The sequence below is a fragment of the Varanus komodoensis genome, unplaced genomic scaffold, assembly GCF_004798865.1.
Source record: "Varanus komodoensis strain SLA01 unplaced genomic scaffold, ASM479886v1 scaffold23, whole genome shotgun sequence".
NCBI lineage: Eukaryota > Metazoa > Chordata > Lepidosauria > Squamata > Varanidae > Varanus > Varanus komodoensis.
In genome coordinates, this window is record NW_025335627.1 from 17,350,638 (window position 1) to 17,368,858 (window position 18,221).

Consider the following 18,221-nt stretch of genomic DNA (forward strand, 5'->3'; position numbering starts at 1 on the left):
GGGTTACACCCGAGAGTACTTAGAGTTGGCAGGGGTTCTCTCACGCCCACTGGCCTCCGTTTTTGAGACCTCGTGGAGAACGGGTGAAGTTCCAGAGGACTGGAGGGTGGCATCAGTGGTCCCAGTTTTCAAAAAGGGTAGTAGAAAGGACATGGTGAATTATAGAGCAGTTAGCCTTACGTCCATTGTAGGAAAAACAATGGAAAGGCTCATAATAGAGAGAGATCTAGTGATGCTAGATAGGGGAGGGAGGCTGACAGCCACACAACACGGCTTCCGCAAAAACAGGTCCTGCCAGACAAATCTTGTGGAATTCTTTGACAAGGTTTTGAGATGGCTAGATGGAGGGGATGCAGTGGATGCGGTACACCTGGATTTCAGCAAGGCCTTTGACAAAGTGCGCCATGATATCCTGGTGGAGAAACTGAGGAGTTTTGGAATATACCAAACCACTGTCTGGTGGATTAGGGCATGGTTGACTGATTAGTGGGTAATCATCGGGATGACAGTCAGTAACAAGCGGGGTCCCCCAGGGCTCTGTCCTGGGGCCGATCCTGTTTAATCTTTTCATCAACGACATGGAAGAGGGGGTGAACAGTCTGCTGATCAAATTCGCAGACAACACTAAAACTGGAGCAGTGCCTACAACTGAGGAGCAGGTACTCCAGATCCAAAAGGATCTGGACAGACTATGGAAGTGGGCAGGAGACAACAGGATGGCGTTCAATGTGGATAAGTGCAAGGTCTTGCTCTTGGGGCATAGGAATGGGTGTCATAAGTACAGGTTAGGGGACAAGTGGCTGGAGAGCAGCACTTGTGAAAGGGACCTCAGGGTGCTGGTTGACTGCAGGCTAAACATGAGTCAGCAGTGTGATGTGGTGGTCAAGAGGGCGAATGCCACCCTTGGTTGCATAGCCAGAAGTGTGGCTTCTAGATCGAGAGAGGTAATACTACCACTCTATATGACTCTGGTGTGCCCACAGCTGGAGTATTGGGCTCAGTTTTGGGCCCCTCATTACAGAAAAGATATGGCCAGGTTAGAGTCAGTGCAGCGTAGGGCCACAAGGTTGGTGGCCGGTTTGCAGGGGATGGGGTATGAGGCAAGACTGAGGGAACTAGGTCTCTTCAGCCTGGAGGAGACTCAGAGGGGATATATTGGTGACATACAGGTATGTGTGGGGATGTCACACAGAGATGGGAAGAGACCTGTTCTCCCCTGCAGAGGAAGGCAGAACGCGCACCAACGGAGCAAAGCTCTGGGAGCCAAGGTTCCATTTGGATGCCAGGAAGCACTTCCTGACAGTCAGGACCCCAAGGGTGTGGAATGGGTTTCCCCGGGAGGTGGTTGAGGCCCCATCGGTGCGGGTGTTCAAGAATAGGCTGGATGTGCACATGGTGGGCATGTCGTGTGCGGAGCCGGCTGGTGCTGGTCAGACTAGATGGGCTGGTAGGCCCCTTCTGACTCGCTCTGTTTCTATGTTTCTAAAGTCTGATTAAATTATCTTGATGCTTATTGATGATCACCTTACTTACTTAAGCATTTCTTGGGCTATCCAGGGGAACAACAAAAAAACAAAACAAAACAAAACAAAACACTGTACTAATATTCCTTGCATGCTAAATTGATTATTATTCCAGCTGCTGATTGTGAAAAACTGCTTCATATCTGACACTGAGGTTGAAATGCAACCATTTTGCAAATGTTTAAGGAAATGCTCTGTGCATTTATTATCTGTTTCGCACGGATTTTCCTGCGCTACCTGGAGATCAGACCTGGGACTTTGGCATGTGCAGCAGGTGTGCTGCTACTGGGCCACCCCCCAGTTTACCTTACCCCACCTTTTTTTGGCCCTGTGTCTACAGAGGGGATGGCAAGTGCAGAAGCAGATGGGGACAACTTCTCACACTATCTCTTTTAGCCTAGTACTCACATCTGAGTACAAGATGTGACAGCACAATTGTGAACAGCCACACTCCCCTTCAAAGTGGCAGGAAAGACAGCCCCTGGCTCTGCCCACCTTAAGGGGCCTTGTAGGCAGTTTGCATGTATGTGTGCCTATTGCAGCTGGAATTGCACTTCTTATATTTAGGAAAATACAGTACACGACATAGTACAAAATAGAACAAGTCGATAGGCAGTGCATTGCATCATGTACTAGTTCCCCACTACTCTGCACTGGTTACGCCTCATCTGGAGTACTGTGTCCAGTTCTGGGCACCACAGATTAAGAAAGATGCAGAGAAGCTAGAAGGAGTTCAGAGGAGGGCAAGAAGGATGAACCAGGGACTGGAAACCAAACCCTGTGAGGCGAGATTGGAAGAACTGGGTGTGTTTAGCGTCAAAAAGAGAAGGCTGAGGAGAGATATGATAACTCTATACAAGTAGTTGAAAAGCTGCCACAAAGAGGAAGGAAGGGATCTCTTCTCAGTCACCCCAGAGTGCAGGACAGAGAATAATAATGGGCTTAAGAGACAAGCCAGATTCCAGCTAGATATCAGCTAGATATGTTAGAGCAGTATGACAATGGAACCAATGATCGAGGGAGGTTGTGGATTCTCCCACACTAAGGGCATTCAAGATGCAACTGGACAGCCATCTGAGAGGGATGGTTTAACTGGGAGTCCTGCACAGAGCAGGCCCCTTCCAACTCTACCATTCTATGATTCTCCATGCTACAGATAGGCCAAAGGGAAGAGAGTAGGTTTGGTGCTGTGTCCAGGATCTGTACATCTGCATTGCACTACTAGAGGTTGCCTGGTGCAGTGGCTTGAACTTTGTTCAGATCTTGTCTCTGCCAGAAACACACTAGTGTGTTCGGCAAACTGCTCTCCATACCCCTCTCCCCACCTGCAGTGTAAGAGAATGACTCACCTTGCCTCCTTCCCCAACATGGTGACCTCCAAAAGGTTTGGATTGCAGCTCCCATCAACCCCAGACAGCATGGCCACTGGTTAGGGATGGTGGAAGTTTAATACCAGCTTGGGAAAGATTGTCTTGCAGAATCATTGTGAAACCCACAATTAGGAAATGCAGGTAAAGCACTTTCAACATCTGAAAGCACTATATAAATGGTAGGTAGCATTACAATTACTCTTTCTTGTATTCTATTTTTAGGAAAACTGCCTACTGCATTCAAAATTGCCAGATCTTCTTGTGACTGGTTTGGATAGAAGTCCTGTGTTCTCCCTTTACCTGGTCCTTCTCATGCCCTGCTATCTTATTTGGCTTTTTGTGCTTTATTTTTCTTTCTAAATGGGTTAATCTATGCCATTATACTTGTGCATCTGTTGGTCCATTCTATTAAATTCCTTTGTTAATTTTAGTAGAAACTAAAGATGGACCAGTCTTAAAACTGTCCTGCCTTTTTAATTTGCAAGCCATATTGCATGTTTCAGAAAGCATGAGGGTACCCACATGACATCTCTATGAATTAATCACTTATTATTAATCATTAACATTCACTTCTTTGTTTTTTGTTTTTGTTTTTATATAATTTTATGTAATTTGTTATTGTTTTATTGTTTTAATTGTACATTTGTGAGCTGTCCCAAGATTCCGAGACATGTGGTGACGGCATATAAAAGTTATAAATAAATGAATAAATAAATAAATAAATAAGAGAGGGGTGGTGGAGCGGGGAATGCTGCTGAAGCTGCAATTTATGGGGAAACAAATATTATGTATGGGAAACATGAAAGGACTAGGATGCAACCATAACAAAAACATTTATGATTCAGAACAAAACAGCAATTAAAAAAGTGAATAAACTTCCTGGCAGCAACAGTGGTATAAAACAATACCGGAGATATGCAAAAGATGAGCCCGTGCAAGTTCTTGCTTACGACAGATGCCAAAATAACTACTTGCTTTGCCATCCTTGGTGGCAAATAAAACGTTTGGTGGTGGTGGTGAACTGGACCAGTGCTCACTGTTCAATATTCACCTTCAAACCCCACACTTTACATGTCAACTCAGACAGACCCCCAAGGAATGTTTATCATCAATGATACTCTAGTGTATCTTAATGGTGTCTCATTACCTCCCCCCCCCCTTTGGCAAACTACTCATGTTACCTGGTCAGATGTTAGCCAAAGATGCATTCTTTTTAACCAGATTTTTTCCTCCCACCCCAGGCCGTGGTTTTGTGCACTTTTTTAGAGATGAGAGGCATTGATCTGCAAGGAAGTCTGGTGATTGAATTAGGAGCTGGAACAGGCCTGCTGGGAATTGTAGCCACCTTGCTCGGTAAGATTCTTCTTGCAGAAACTGGGTGGGGCGGGGGATGTGTTCTGTTATATTTATTTCACTGTCTGACCTGACAGTTAGATTCCCAGTTCGATGCTTTCTTTGGGAGGTGTTCCTCACAGACCATTAGGGCTTAATCCTGTGCATGTTTAGACTGGAAAAAGGCTTTACAGTTCCCAGTATTTCCCATGGCTGCCTGAGACATGCTGAGAATTGTATGACTTTTTTCTATCTAAATCTGCATAGGATTGCACCCCTGCAGAGTCTAGATGGCCAGAGGGTTCTTTGGAGACCCAGGTATGTGGTCAGAAAAGTGGTTTGACCTTATAACTACATCTCTGAGCTTTCAGCACCTTCCCACTACCAGCATAGAAAGAACTGCACTGGCTGCACTCTGCGGTCTCAAAAACTATGGGGAAGAAGGTGCCCAGGGTCAGTGAGGGGAGGAGACAGGTGTTGCGATGATGCAAGTGATCCTAATGGACCTTGGCCTGCTTCAATCATTCTGCTTTGCAGCAGATGAGGAGCACGGCGGGAGCCTTTGCCTCTCACTTCTTCCAGCCTGTGTAGGATGCCAGTAATCCCGATTTGCTGTCCTGTGGATCAGCTTGCACCCTTAGTTATTTCATTAGGGAGGGCAGGCACATTCATTTTCCAGCCTTCCCAAAGTATTTAACCTTTCCAGTCTTCCAGTAAGTATAAGCTGAGGAGGAGGAGCTCAGTGAATAGTCCTTGGATTCTATTTAGTAGTTTTGGAATCACTGTCCATGCATTAATCTTGAGAGTACTTAACTTATTCATTAACATTATTTTTATTCCGCCTTTTGGGAGGCAAATCCTTCAGAGGCAGCTTGCAAGTAATATAAACCATCAGTCATGAAATTACAATAAACAGTCTTTTTCAAGAAACTGTAACACAGCAGATAATAGTACATGATTCTGTGCTAGAGCAGGCTCTGAGGCAGTAGTTGCCCGCTTACCTGGAATCCTTCCCACAGAGCAGGTGGCAATAGATGAGACCTGGGTAATTATCTATTTTCTTGCCTATTCTTTGGATGGAAAAACTGGGGGCTGCAAAAGAAGGGTGGCGTATGCTTGGGCTGAGCCTGGATACACAAACACAACTCAGTCATTGTGCCCATTGCAGATTCAATTTAAAATGCCTGCTTATGGCAAGTGCTGTCCCATTTAACACAACATTAATGTTGCTCTCTTGGGCATGACACAGATCTAGATTTCCTTCCTGCTGTATCGAATGCTAAGTCTCAGAATTCTAAGTTGGAGACTCTGGGTTAGCAACAGCGAAATACTAGAAAACATAAGCATTCCAAGGCTATTACCTTTCCTTGAATATGCTAGAACTGTTTTGTTCTCCACAGTTCGGCTGATGACATGACTGGGCAATGACCAGAAAGTGCACTTCAAAAATTATTCCAAATTGTAGTTTACACATGGACACTGGAAATGTTTTTTCTGAATTTGGCAAATCAGATCTGCATTACAAAATTTGTGCTAGACACCAGTAATTTGTCTTTTTGTCCTTCTGTCTTTCTCTGGGCTAGGTGCTCATGTTACAATTACAGACAGGAAGGCTGCCTTGCCATTACTTGAGGCAAATGTACAAGCTAATCTACCTGCTGAGCTCCAGCCAAGAGCAGTAGTCAAGGAACTGACTTGGGGACAAGATTTGGCAAACTTCTCTCCAGGAGGGTATGACTTCATCTTAGGTGCAGACATTATTTATCTAGAAGAAACATTTATGGATCTTCTTCAAACACTGGACCATCTGTGCTCTGACCAGACTGTAATCCTGCTATCCTGTCGTCTCCGCTATGAGCGGGATCAGAACTTCCTGGAGATGCTGAGGGGACGTTTTTCAGTCCGGGAGGTGTTCTACGATGCTAGTAATGATGTGCATATCTTCAAAGCACAGCAGAAGGTCCAGTATGGAGATTTGTGACTGGTTTCATTGTGAATTCTTCTCAGCTCATATCTCCCTTCACCCTATCCCTTGGTATATCTAGACCAAAGAACTTCCCTTAATCATTCCAGCAGGCCAAAAATTTACTTATTTTAATCATTCTGATAACCCAAATTATAAATGGCCCAGAAGAATAACTATTAAGGAAATCACAGCTAGAGCTGGACTTGGAGAAACACAAGATATTTTGGCACCATGTAAGTGAAAAATCCAGTTAGATTCTGAATACCAGTGTTTTACTTCTGTTTTCCACTGGTGTCGAATGCAAAATACTGTTAGAAGGATGGGCTCTGAGGACTACCATCTTTTCAGTGGAACAGCAAATGAAAGTTACTTGCTGACTGGAAAGAGATTGTGCCAGCTGCAAAGGAAATAATTGATTAGATTATGTACAGCATCTGTTTGCTTCTTTGGAGGCAGTGAATTTGTTGGTCAGTTTTCTAATAGGCTGACTGATGCAATAATGAAAGAACCCTTGCATTGTTGACAGTGAAGGAGAAAGCAACAGCTCTTGATGTAGCCCTAGTCAAGGTCAAGGATTGGTTAATAGAATAATGATAGCTGAGCTACTAGGAAGCAGTAAACCTAGCATACTTAAACTAGGGCGGGGGGAGGGGTTGCCAGGGATTGGTAAGAAGCAACAATACAAATGTGATTCTGATGTAAGTAGTGAAATTCTGCTTCTCTACCCTGGTGCCCTCAGGATGTGTTGGTCTACAGCTTTCACCATTCCTAACTTACCACTGTTGCCAATAGAGCAGGGATGATGGGTGTTGAGGGGCACAAGATTGGGTTGACTGATACCACAGGTGTGACATCTGCTATATTCAAGTGATGGCCAAAACACATGTATGTGATGCAGAAGGCCTACACAAAAAATGGGGGAATGTTTGGAAGACTAGTGCAGGAAGGAGTTGTTGGAAGTTCCCTTGTGTTAGAGACATAGGATAGAATGGGAAGGCATTGGCTTTAATTCATTCTTTGCAACCTTTCTCTGTGTCTGGCTCAGATTGTGAGGCTTCAGAACACTATTTGTTCAGTGGCATTATGTATCCTACAGGTTTGGACATAGGGTGGGATGGAAAGGGAAAAATGGTTAATTCTGCTATGTGGGCAAATACTTTGCAATGTCCTACTTGGATATTTTTTGTCCACTTAATGGGGGCATGTATAGCCATAGAAGGTGATAATGAATGTATTTTGAAATTTTTTGCAAAGATTTCAGGTGCTGTGACCAGAATTTCTAGATGATAAATTGTGAAAAGGAAACCTGTATAAAATTTCTAAGTTTGTACTGCATTTCTTTTTGGAATGTTGGCAAAAGGGGAAAGTTAGGGTCTCTTGAGTTATCCCTGGAGAAATGAAAAGGTTAGGTCCTCTCAAGTACTGAGGAATAAATATTAGGTTAAGAATCATGGATGTTAAGATCCAGAAAATGTGGAGGATACTCAGTTGTGAACTTACCTAATCATATTGGGCAAATTAAAGTTGCAAACTTATGACTGACTGACTTGGAGGAAACATTGATTGAACTCAGTGGAACTTACTTTTGAATAAGCATCTGTAAGATGGCTTTTAAAGTTTTGCTTCTTGTTCAGTACTTGGAAAGGGCCTGATTGTGCCTGGGACACTCATTTTACTGTACCCTTAAACCAGTTTCATTCACACAGACCAACTTGACTGATCCTAACAGGGCCAGTGGAGCAGGAATTCAGTTCAATTATGTATGAGAAGCCTGTTGGGAACGTGCAGGCAGGCCTCTTCCTCTTCCTCTTCTTCCTCTTCCTCAGGAGAGATGACCCAACCAGTTATGCATGCTTTAGAAACATTGTGGCTTGACTGCTATAATGCATGATATGTGAGGTGGCCTTTGAAAAACAGTTGGAAACTTCAGGTGGTGCAGATCACTCACCATTGGGAACATGTGAAAAGTTCTTATTTCATTTGCACCCTGCCTTATGCCAAAAAAGGCATGTAAAGGATTCAGTGGTTCAATTCGAACTCCATTCAAAGTGCTGTTAAAACCCTAAGGGTACCATTCTGTGCACCCTTAGATGGAAAAAAATGCTACAACTTCCAGAATTTACCCACTTCCATGGCTGGCTGAGGGATTTGAGGAATTGTACTTCTGATGAAACTTGTGCAGGATTATGCCCTAGACAGCTAAGGACCACCTTCTTCAACATGAATCTGCTATCTTCCTTTGAGGCTCTTCCAGATGTACTTTCTTCTTTTGAGGATAGGCAGAAATACTAGAGGGCCCTTTATATAGTCCTTTGTAGGCTTACTAGAGGGGGTTTCATAGAAATACAATAGGGCCAAGGTAGCCTAGGGTAGGCCTGGTAAGTAGCTTTTCCTGGTGCCATTGGTTACCTTGGAGGGGCCAGGTATTTAATCATAGTGGTATTTGAGGCTCTTCTAATTATTTTAGCTGTTCCTTGATTCTACTGGTTGCTGTACTGTTGCTTTTTAAATCTGTGCTTTATATTTTTGGGGCAGCTTGATGTTTTATTTCTCTCATAAGCTGCCAGGAAACCATTTGTGATAAAAGGCGGGATACTAGTTCTGTTAATACTGTTAGTAAGAACTTTGGTGTCTTGAGTCTCGATGTAATAAAGTCAAATTTTACAGCTTTATACAGTAAAGGAAGAACATTTTACTTTGTACAGAAAATAGATCATAAAATAGGCTTATAACAAATTACCTGTTTATATTTGCATTTTTTCCTGAGAAAAAACAAATAGAAATTTAGTAACTTTTGCAACCAGGGCAATAAACATTACATCATACCTCTCTTCCCCTTGCTAAAATGGTCTGACAATCCTATTTGCAGTGAAATTTTACAGGGATAGTTCCTCCTTCCACACATGCCTTTTCCTCTCCTTATCCATGTTTTGAATTATTTACTGAAAAGCTTTCAACATAATAGAACCAAGGCGTGCTGGCACTCCCTCTAGGATTTCCTTGGTATCTCCCTTACAAATCTTGAAGATTCTCCCACAACTTCTTGGCCTATTTTTTCCTCCTTAAGATTTAGAATGAAAGTGGGAAGTTGTTCTTTCAGACCAGTTTTATTGATGTGTTTACATTGAAGGGAGATGTTTGTAATGCTTTCAGAAACTAGATAGACCTGTCCAGGAATATTTTGGAAGGCTATGCTTGTTGATTTGATGGGTCTGTTATTAGAAAGCTGGAACTATGAAAATTTACTCCATTGACCTCTGAATTTTAAGTGCAGATATTCATATGCAACTGCTAGCTGGAAATGTACAATTTCTCACACAAGGTCCAGCAAGAAGCATAAAGCCCTTGTGTTGAGCAGGAAACACCTTTTGCATCCAGAATGGTGCTTGTATTTCATCAAAATCCTTCTAGAGAGGAAAACACTAGTTGAAATCAAAGTTATACTTTGGCAGGAAATGTCTGTATATGTAACCCTTTATTTGATTTGTATCTTGCCTTTTTTTAAAAACTCAAAGCAACACACATCAAACTCTTCCTGCTGCTCTCCATCTTATCCCCACAACCCCTCTGTGAAGTAGGCAGGGCTGAGAGTCTGTGACTGGCCCAAAGTCACCCAGTTGGCTCCATGGTTCAGTGGGGACTAGAATCCAGATCGCCTGAGTTTCAGCCCCACAGTCTTAACCACTACACCACACTGGCTCTCCTATTTAATATTTGATTAACAAATATTCAGAAATGATCATATGTAGCAAGCAATCCATAGAAAAGAATGATTATACATATTTGCATGATTATACATTTAGTAGTGAGGCCTAAGCTACCTGGATGGCTAGGAAGAAAATACCCCTAGCTATGGTTTCTACAAAGTTCAGCCTCAGTTTCCTATTAGCAAAATACAAATGATATGGACAATTCTGGGGAATGACCCAATTCCAAGTGGTTTTTTAAATATTCTACTCCTATTTGGCAACTTGGCTAAAGCTGAGACTTATAAATGAATCACTCCCTCTCTAAAAAAAAGAGACTCCAAAAGATTTTAAAAGCAGGTTTATGTGTATGCACATAATTGTGTAAAAAGGGTGTTATGACAGTTTATACCACAAATTTTACAGTAAGAAAAAACACTGTTATGACAGTAATTCACAAATTCACAAGGACCACTTTAATATACAAAGCAATTACTAGCATCCTGAAACACAAAGCAGTTAGTATGTACATGATGTTAATAAAATGCAATATAACTCAGTACATTAAAAATGGAAAGCACAACATTACAAAATTAAAACAGGTATGTTTCAAGGAAATAGAGAGTTTTCAAATTAACTTAATCCATGTCTAATCCATATTTCTCTGCTTAGTCATTTAATTTCAAGAGAAAATATTTTAAAACTTCAATACCCTGTTTTGTGCTGATTGTTTGGGGGTAAAGAATTAGAAATGGGGAAGGGTAAACTTCATTAAATAAAAATAATATAGCCATCTCCACTCCAGAAACTTCCCATATTATTCTAAATTAATTCTGCATTGCAAATTCTTAATGTGAAAATTGATATCCAAATACAATAGGAATGAATTTTACAGGAGAAGGTGCTTATGTTGCCTCTTAAACCAGAACATCTATATATGAAACAGTCCAATCATAAACATGCCTGAGGGTCTAACATGTAGGTTATTATTATTTCAAGACATGTACTGGAATGCAATACACTGTACATGGAACCAATGTAATACACAAATATGGAGTGGCACCTGGATCAAGTAAAACTTGCAGAAAACGTTTTGCAACAAATCCTTCCATTAATTATCATGGCCTTTTTAATTGCAACCCACAGAGTTTATTTTCCTCCATCCCTGTTTCCTTCGCTCACAGATTGTCCCTCATATCTATCACACCTAGCTAAGGCTGTATTTACATGGTTATTTTGAAAGAACCCCCTCTCAAGCTTGCAGCAATTTCTGATTTGTTTATATGATCAACAGGTTAATCAGGCCCTTGGGCTCATGGTAGGGTGAAGAACCCACAAGTAAACAAGAACTGTTATTGTTGGTATGCAATTATGAGTGAGTTGCACTTAGAACACACTGCAAATACATGGTGAAACTAAGACCATGACACTTTATTTTGGCAGTAGTATATCCAGAAATCAATTAGTTGTAACCCACCATAGTTATGTACTCATTATACTGAGGTAAGTGGAAGATCCCCCTCACAGACACTCTGTAGATTACCCTATCATCCCGGAAAGCATTGCTCCATACTTCTTGACATAGAAACAAAATGGCGAAATACCATGTGTACACAGGCCCTGAGAAAGTGAGCAAGGAAGTTCAAGAAGATGCCAGGAGATTCCTTACAGATGTAGACAAGGTACAATGATTCACAATCACAATTCTGAACAAACTCCAGGAATTTTTGATGATGGAAACAAGTTCTTAGAAGGCATGGAAGTTTACTTCATACTCGTAGGGACCTGCACGTGCAGTACCAAAAATAGACTGGTGCCAAAAAAAATGCTGCCCCACTCCGGACCATAGCTTGCATATATTTTTAAAAATACATGTCTGGTTGAAGTATTTTTGTTGTTCTTTCTCTTCCTATAAAAGGTCATGTAATAATTTGGCGCCATGTTCAACACAGAAGTTAAATGTATCACATAGCAGCAGACTGCTAATATTTCAGCACCATTTTGTTATTTAACTTCTTATTTAACAGTCTCAAGAGGCTGTGCTTCTCTATGTATTCAGAACTTACTAGAGTGACTTTAGAAGATTGAAAAGATCAACAAAGTCTGACCATAAGTCCAATATATGTAACCACTGATATGTGCAACATATAAATATGCCCATTTTACATTAAAAGATTCAACATGACAGCTGATGTCAATTCTTCTCATTTGCAACTGGAAAACAGTTGTGCTTTTTTGAAAGAAAAAAAAACCCACCTAGTTATGTTATATAGTTTCATCACTAGGTAAAAGTATCTGAACAGAATGCATTTCTACAAAAAGTGGCATCACTGACATTTAATTTTCTTTCTTACCCCATGATTGTTCCTAAAATTGTTATCCCCTCTTGCATTTCCATTGGCATTTGGAGGAATTGAATTCTGTAACTTACACTGATACCTACATCTTTGGTACTACTTTGTGCAGATCCCCCTGAAAGAATAGCCTCCTTTGGGAGTTCTCCTGAGAGTCAACTGATTAGTTATGAGATGCATATGGATAACAGATTCACAACCAGCATGCTAGGAGCTCCTTAAATTAAGCAAGAGCAAAGCCACATGATTGCATCCTCAAGTCTTATTTCCTGCTGAGCTGCACCACTTTAGACTGAATGTGGGCAACTGAATGTTTTGCCCTTTCATGCAGAAGGGATCCCACACATATTTAACTTGGATGTCAGAAGGAGAAGATTGTATTAGAACCTTCTCTCTCTGACACCTGAGTTAAATATGGTGTCTTTTCTATTTTAAAGTTGTTAAAGTAATAAAACATTCAGTTCCCCACCAGCAGTGATACAGCCCAGCTATAAACATCACACAAGGCTGTTGATCATGTGTTTCAGCTCTTAGGCATAATCAATCTTACTGATGTTCAGAGGTCTCTTTTTGATAATGATTTCTGGTAAGAATATGGTTTTTTAAAATAGATGCTACAGAACCACCAAATCTGGACAAAAGTGTGCTTTCACATTCAAGCAATGCTACTGACAATTGTTGAAGTCAGGAGTAAGCTGTTAAAAACAACACTTTTTTTAAAAAAAATGAGCAAACCCCTTTCTGACGTGGGGGGGGGGGAAGCAAAAGGGCTCATTCGTTCCCTTCGTATAACTCAGTTGGTTTTGCCTTAAGTGTATAGCTGCCAAAGAGACAAAGCACAAAGTGAAGAACTTGGGAACCAGAGGAGCTTTAAACAGTTGAGATCATTTCATAATTCACCAGCTCAAAACAAAACAAAGCAACCCCCCCCCCCCGCAACAAACTGCAGTGGAATAACTGAAATGTGTAAGTGAACAACAGTACAATGCATCAATAAGCGCCAGAATAAGGTAGCTCAAAGTACTGGAGGGAGGCAGGGTAGGGGAAGGAACCTCACACATGTGTGTGCTTGCACACACACCACACACTCTCTCACACTAAAACTTATTTTCAGATCTCAATATACTATAATACTCAGCATTCCTGACTCAGAAGCTCTCAGAGCTATAGATTATATACTGTGTATATATTTTTATATATGTACATATTTTATACATAAGCATTTCCCAAGAATATCTGTTAGAAGAGCACCAAGGGCAATAGTTTAACTGCCTATGTGGTATGTGTGTAGGTAAGCAAAATATAATAACTGTATTTTAAACCAATTTTGTGTGTGATTATTGTAATGGAGCTAGCCCTTTCTACACTTTTTTTCAGTTAAGCCTGTCCATTAATCTTTTAACAACATTTCTATTGTGCAGTAAAGTGGCTAAATTTGTAACAGCTGACTAACAGAGTCTTGCTCTTAACTCAATAAATTAACAATATAAAAATGTGGGTTTTTCTCACTGTCTTCTGTTTCTTTTGGCTATTAGAACTGAAAATCACATACCAGTAAACCAGTGCCAGTTCTGTACTTGGGTTAATGAAACCTAATTATATTACATAAGGAATGCCAGTTGCCTAAATATCTCAGTACTGGAGAAATTTTCCTAGAAGATTATCTTATTGCTGGTGAAAGAGTCCAGAATGAAACCCCTGAATTTACCTATATAAGAGCCATAGCTGATACAGCAATGCTGCAAGCACTCTATATTAAGCCTCCTTTATAGACCAATTGAGCAGTGGAAAGGCCATGTTCAGGGTATGATTAACCCTGTAAAAACTCATTCTGCTGACCATGTCTCCACTGAAATACCATAGTAACTAGAGAGGATGCCAAAATTGTGACGGTTGTTTTTCCATGGTGGTGGTGGTTTTGCCCCTGATACAGTTACATATAAACTATAATAGTATTACATAACTGATACAATTTAAACAAATTATCCAACATAGTTTTATGTAGAAGCTTTAAAAAAAATTCCCCAACCAGGAACACCAAATACAATGGATGTCAACGAGAATGGCAATATAAGAATGCCTGCCAAATCAAAGAGATATGATTCTATCGGGGGGGGGGGGGGGACAACTTTGCAATGGATTAAAAAGTGGCTTTAAAATATCAATTAACTATGCTCCAAAATCTTTGCAAGAAACTCCATATTTTAAAAAAGATTATGTGAGCATTAAGTATTTCCAGAATGGTATTATTTATTTGGTAATTTATAGATTTCTATTCTGCCTCGTCCATTTTGCCTAAGGCAATTTTCAAACCAGATATAAAAGCTTATACACATTAAAGATTTCTTTGTTTGCTAAACTAATAGTAGGAGAAAAACAAGTCTTTATAAACAGAAGCTTTGTAAAGGTTGCTTAGAACTAGATTTGAAAACTTAATTCTAAAGATACTTTGGTACTTTGTGATGTGAGATAAACAAAATTCTATGTTATCTGATCCTATATAAAACAGTAGGATTTTTTAAAATTTTCATGGAATATTCATTAATAAAACTAGCATCAACATTGTTACAGATCTTCAACTCACTGAATAAAATCTCTCTTTTTTTAAAAAATACCTTTCATGTCTGTTACTATCTATCAGAAATATTTATTTTACTTCTAGGCTTGCATAACTGCTGGGATTAGAGACTCAAAATAATTTAATGTCCTCCAGTCAAAATGATCCTATTTTGACTCTGGAAGGGCAACCTCTCCTTAACAATCATACATGTTTTGATAAAACAGTGGTAGTTCTAATGTTTATCTAGGGCTTTGCTGTAATCGTGCCATTTTAAGAGTCTTGCAAAGAAGGGGTTTTGATCACATTTTGATCTGAAGGGTTTAATCTAAATTTTTGCAGTTCTCCAAATCACTCAGAGCCCTACTCAAATCTGCTGACTTAACTTGGTTGTCTGCTTGGCTAACAGTTGTTTCAGAAGTACGCTTGTTGGGTATATTTTGTGCTGAAATATGCATGTCATCTGTACTTAAACGAGTTATCAACTCCCTTTTGAGATTATATTAAAGAAGGGAGGGAAGGATTTATCAACTAGTATTTCAATTATTAGGATGGCTCAAAGTTTTTCTTTCTTCTCCAAACATACACTGGGTTGGTTATGCTTCTGCTGGTATCTGGATAATTTCTCCTCTGGATAGAGCAAAGTAAAATGGTACTTGCTTTAATTAATGTTTCTTTATACAAGTGGTCACTTCAACTTGAACTGCATTTTACTGTTCCTACTCTACTAGGAGTTCACACCTCATCGATAATCAAAGGTATCTGATTTCTTCATGTGTATTCATAAGACTGAATCTATGAAACAATTACAGATGTCATTATCTTTACAGTAGAGAAAAAATTCAAAAAACCAGATAGAATGTACAGACAAGCTACCTGCCCTCTCCCTAACTCTTCTTTATATGTTCCTGTAATTCCTGCTACTGCATACCTGAAATGCACATCCTTTGGCATCATCCCACCACATAGCTGTAACTGCACAGACTATTAATTGATTTTTGAAACCATGCAATAATTTGGCAACCATCATTTCTCAGTGCATCATACCTTGGCCATGTGTGCAGCCCACCAAATACTTCAGGGCAGAGGCTGAGGTGACTGTCTCTAAGGCATTCAGATGAGCTCAGCACTAACTCTTGAAACCATTATGAAATTTCCCCACCCCAATAGCTTCACAAATTAAATTGTTACTCCTTGAAGAGGACGGGAGATGAGGAAGCCTGTTCTTTTTCTTCACGCTCAGGATGCACTCTGATGAAAATAACTTGGGGCTGGGAAGGGGGAGAAGTGGAGGCAGGTATTTCAACATTCACAGTTTAATGCAAAAGCACAGATGAATTAAATTCTGCAGTTGCTTTCAGGCAGTTTTGCGCGTAGAAAAAAAGAAATGTTTAGAAAATAAAAAGTTCACTTTGTCTTTCTGGCTGTCAGCAAACCAGTCTTTCTCCCACATTAACAAATCAAAAATAAGGATCTAAAATTAATCCGATTTGTGGCAATACAGGTCCTTAAGTGCTTTTAGCTCTTCAATCAATGTCTTGTTTTGGTTTTCAAGCACAGCCACTCTGTTTTCTAGACATTTGACATATTCCTTTTTCTTCCTGCGACACTCCCTTGCTGCCTCCCTGTAGGCAAAGCAGGATATTCAAATTAAACTGAGTATGCAAACATTTGCAAATATTCATCAATGTCAAATGTTGATAACATGAGTCAAACTGAATAGCATAATTTGGGGGCTAAAGGAAGCACTACCCCCCTTTCTATACGGGTTAGCAACATCTCTTACTGAGCTAAGTATTTATTAGGTTAAACAAAAAACGTAAATACAACACCTCTTGAATGAGTAATAGTGAAGGTGCTTAGAGTCAATCAGAGCTAAGTGAGAGAGATGCAGAGTACAATAATGCATGCAATTAAACAACCACATATCTTGCCAGATGAGGGCCGTACATACCATAATTCTACAACAAGATGTTGCTAAAAGGTTAGTGAGTGAAGATACATTTATCTTGGTTTTAATGATACAATTCAAAGAGCTTTCCGTTGAGTGACAGATAAGAGAATGGAGATCCACTTGAATAAGCAGTCGTTTTGTCAATTATAAAAGCACGTATTTTTCAACAGCATGCTAGGCATGAAGATACAATCCAAACTAAGACAGGACTGAAGCTGTCCCTGTCATTAGTCAAAGTGAGGCAGCCACTTTGGACAAGCAAGTATTAGCACGGCTCTCCACTCCAAGCTTACTGGCATGATCTGAGCAATAATTGGCTCCAAGCTAGCCAGCCACCCAAAGCCCTGGTTTCATTGCACATACAAGTGGGGCTGGACTGAACTCCAGAGCAATGACTTCATCTGCCGAGCTTGTGGCAGGAAATTTGGACCCTGAGCCTGTTCCTTTCCTTCTGCTTGCTGCTGTGGCCTTCCTCTACCTTCCCTGCTGTGGAGGAAGCAGCAACATGCTTCCCATCATTCCCACAATCACTTCTGTCTGGTGGGACAGTGCTGGCAGAAGGAAGTCATATGGCAGAAACAGCTGCATGCACCTGACATTTTAGTCTACCCAAATGCTTTAAAATCTTTCCTGTATAGCAACTAATTCAGACCAATGTGACCAGGTAGAGCAGCTACAGAGGTCCACTGTATTCTGACCCTGTGCTGGGCAGATATGCTGTCAACAAGCTATTTCAAACACAACCAGGTTAACATGCTTCACTGGGTGTTCAAGAGCACAACCCTGTGGATATGTACTTAGAAGCATGCTTCACATCATTCAGTGGGCTTTACTAGCCAGTTGCTGTGTCTCAGATTGCAGCCCTGGTGACAAAAAGGAGAATTTCAGCAAGTGGGTTTCTCTTGTCTCATATTTGATGTGGTACCCAACCCAATGTATGTTTACCTAGTAAAAAAACCCACAGCTTCTTACTCTCCCCAGAGAAGGACAATATTATTATTATTGTGAAACACCAATAATAATCTTGCATTGTCAGATAGACAATTAAATTTTAAATTACTCCATGGCAGCTCTACTTTTTGTTCAGCTATTTATTTAGTACTAGGAAGAAATGGACCTTCCATTCTCTCTTACTGGAAGTCAATACTGTTTGATTCATCCTACCTGTGGGGGCTCTTCTGAGGCAAAGCTGATTTATTCCACATGCAAATCATCCTGCTGTTTGGCTTGAAATCAAATTCTGGATGGATGATACATATTTTGAACCAATGATGTGCAGCTGATCGGTTTTTCATTTTTGCATAGGCGAAATTCAGACTGTTGGCAATTTTCTCTGAATTTCTGTCTTTGTCCTTTTTGATTGACTTTTTGGCATGGGAGATTTAGGGTGTGGTTAGAGCAGGAGGGTACCATACAACTGGTCTTCCTTGCATTTCACTGTCGGGACTACAGGCTGGTACACACTGAAGCTGTCTGTAG

General features: G+C 40.5%; 2 protein-coding genes across 10 annotated transcripts in view; one reads left to right on the forward strand and one right to left on the reverse strand.

Moving 5' to 3' along the window:
• The window catches only part of METTL21A (methyltransferase 21A, HSPA lysine), a 26,499-nt gene extending 17,462 nt beyond the window's left edge, over window positions 1-9,037 (forward strand). For all 4 annotated transcript variants that reach the window (XM_044431999.1, XM_044432000.1, XM_044432001.1 and 1 more), the window contains exons 3-4: window positions 4,135-4,246; window positions 5,809-9,037. In XM_044431999.1, the coding sequence (XP_044287934.1) occupies window positions 4,135-4,246; window positions 5,809-6,206 (510 nt within the window). In that variant the 3' untranslated portion in view covers window positions 6,207-9,037. The remainder of the gene's footprint in view (window positions 1-4,134; window positions 4,247-5,808) is intronic.
• A 1,184-nt stretch (window positions 9,038-10,221) lies between these two features.
• The window catches only part of CREB1 (cAMP responsive element binding protein 1), a 44,213-nt gene continuing 36,213 nt past the window's right edge, over window positions 10,222-18,221 (reverse strand). For all 6 annotated transcript variants that reach the window (XM_044431738.1, XM_044431734.1, XM_044431737.1 and 3 more), the window contains one exon: window positions 10,222-16,413. In XM_044431738.1, coding sequence (XP_044287673.1) covers window positions 16,269-16,413 — 145 coding nt within the window. In that variant the 3' untranslated portion in view covers window positions 10,222-16,268. The remainder of the gene's footprint in view (window positions 16,414-18,221) is intronic.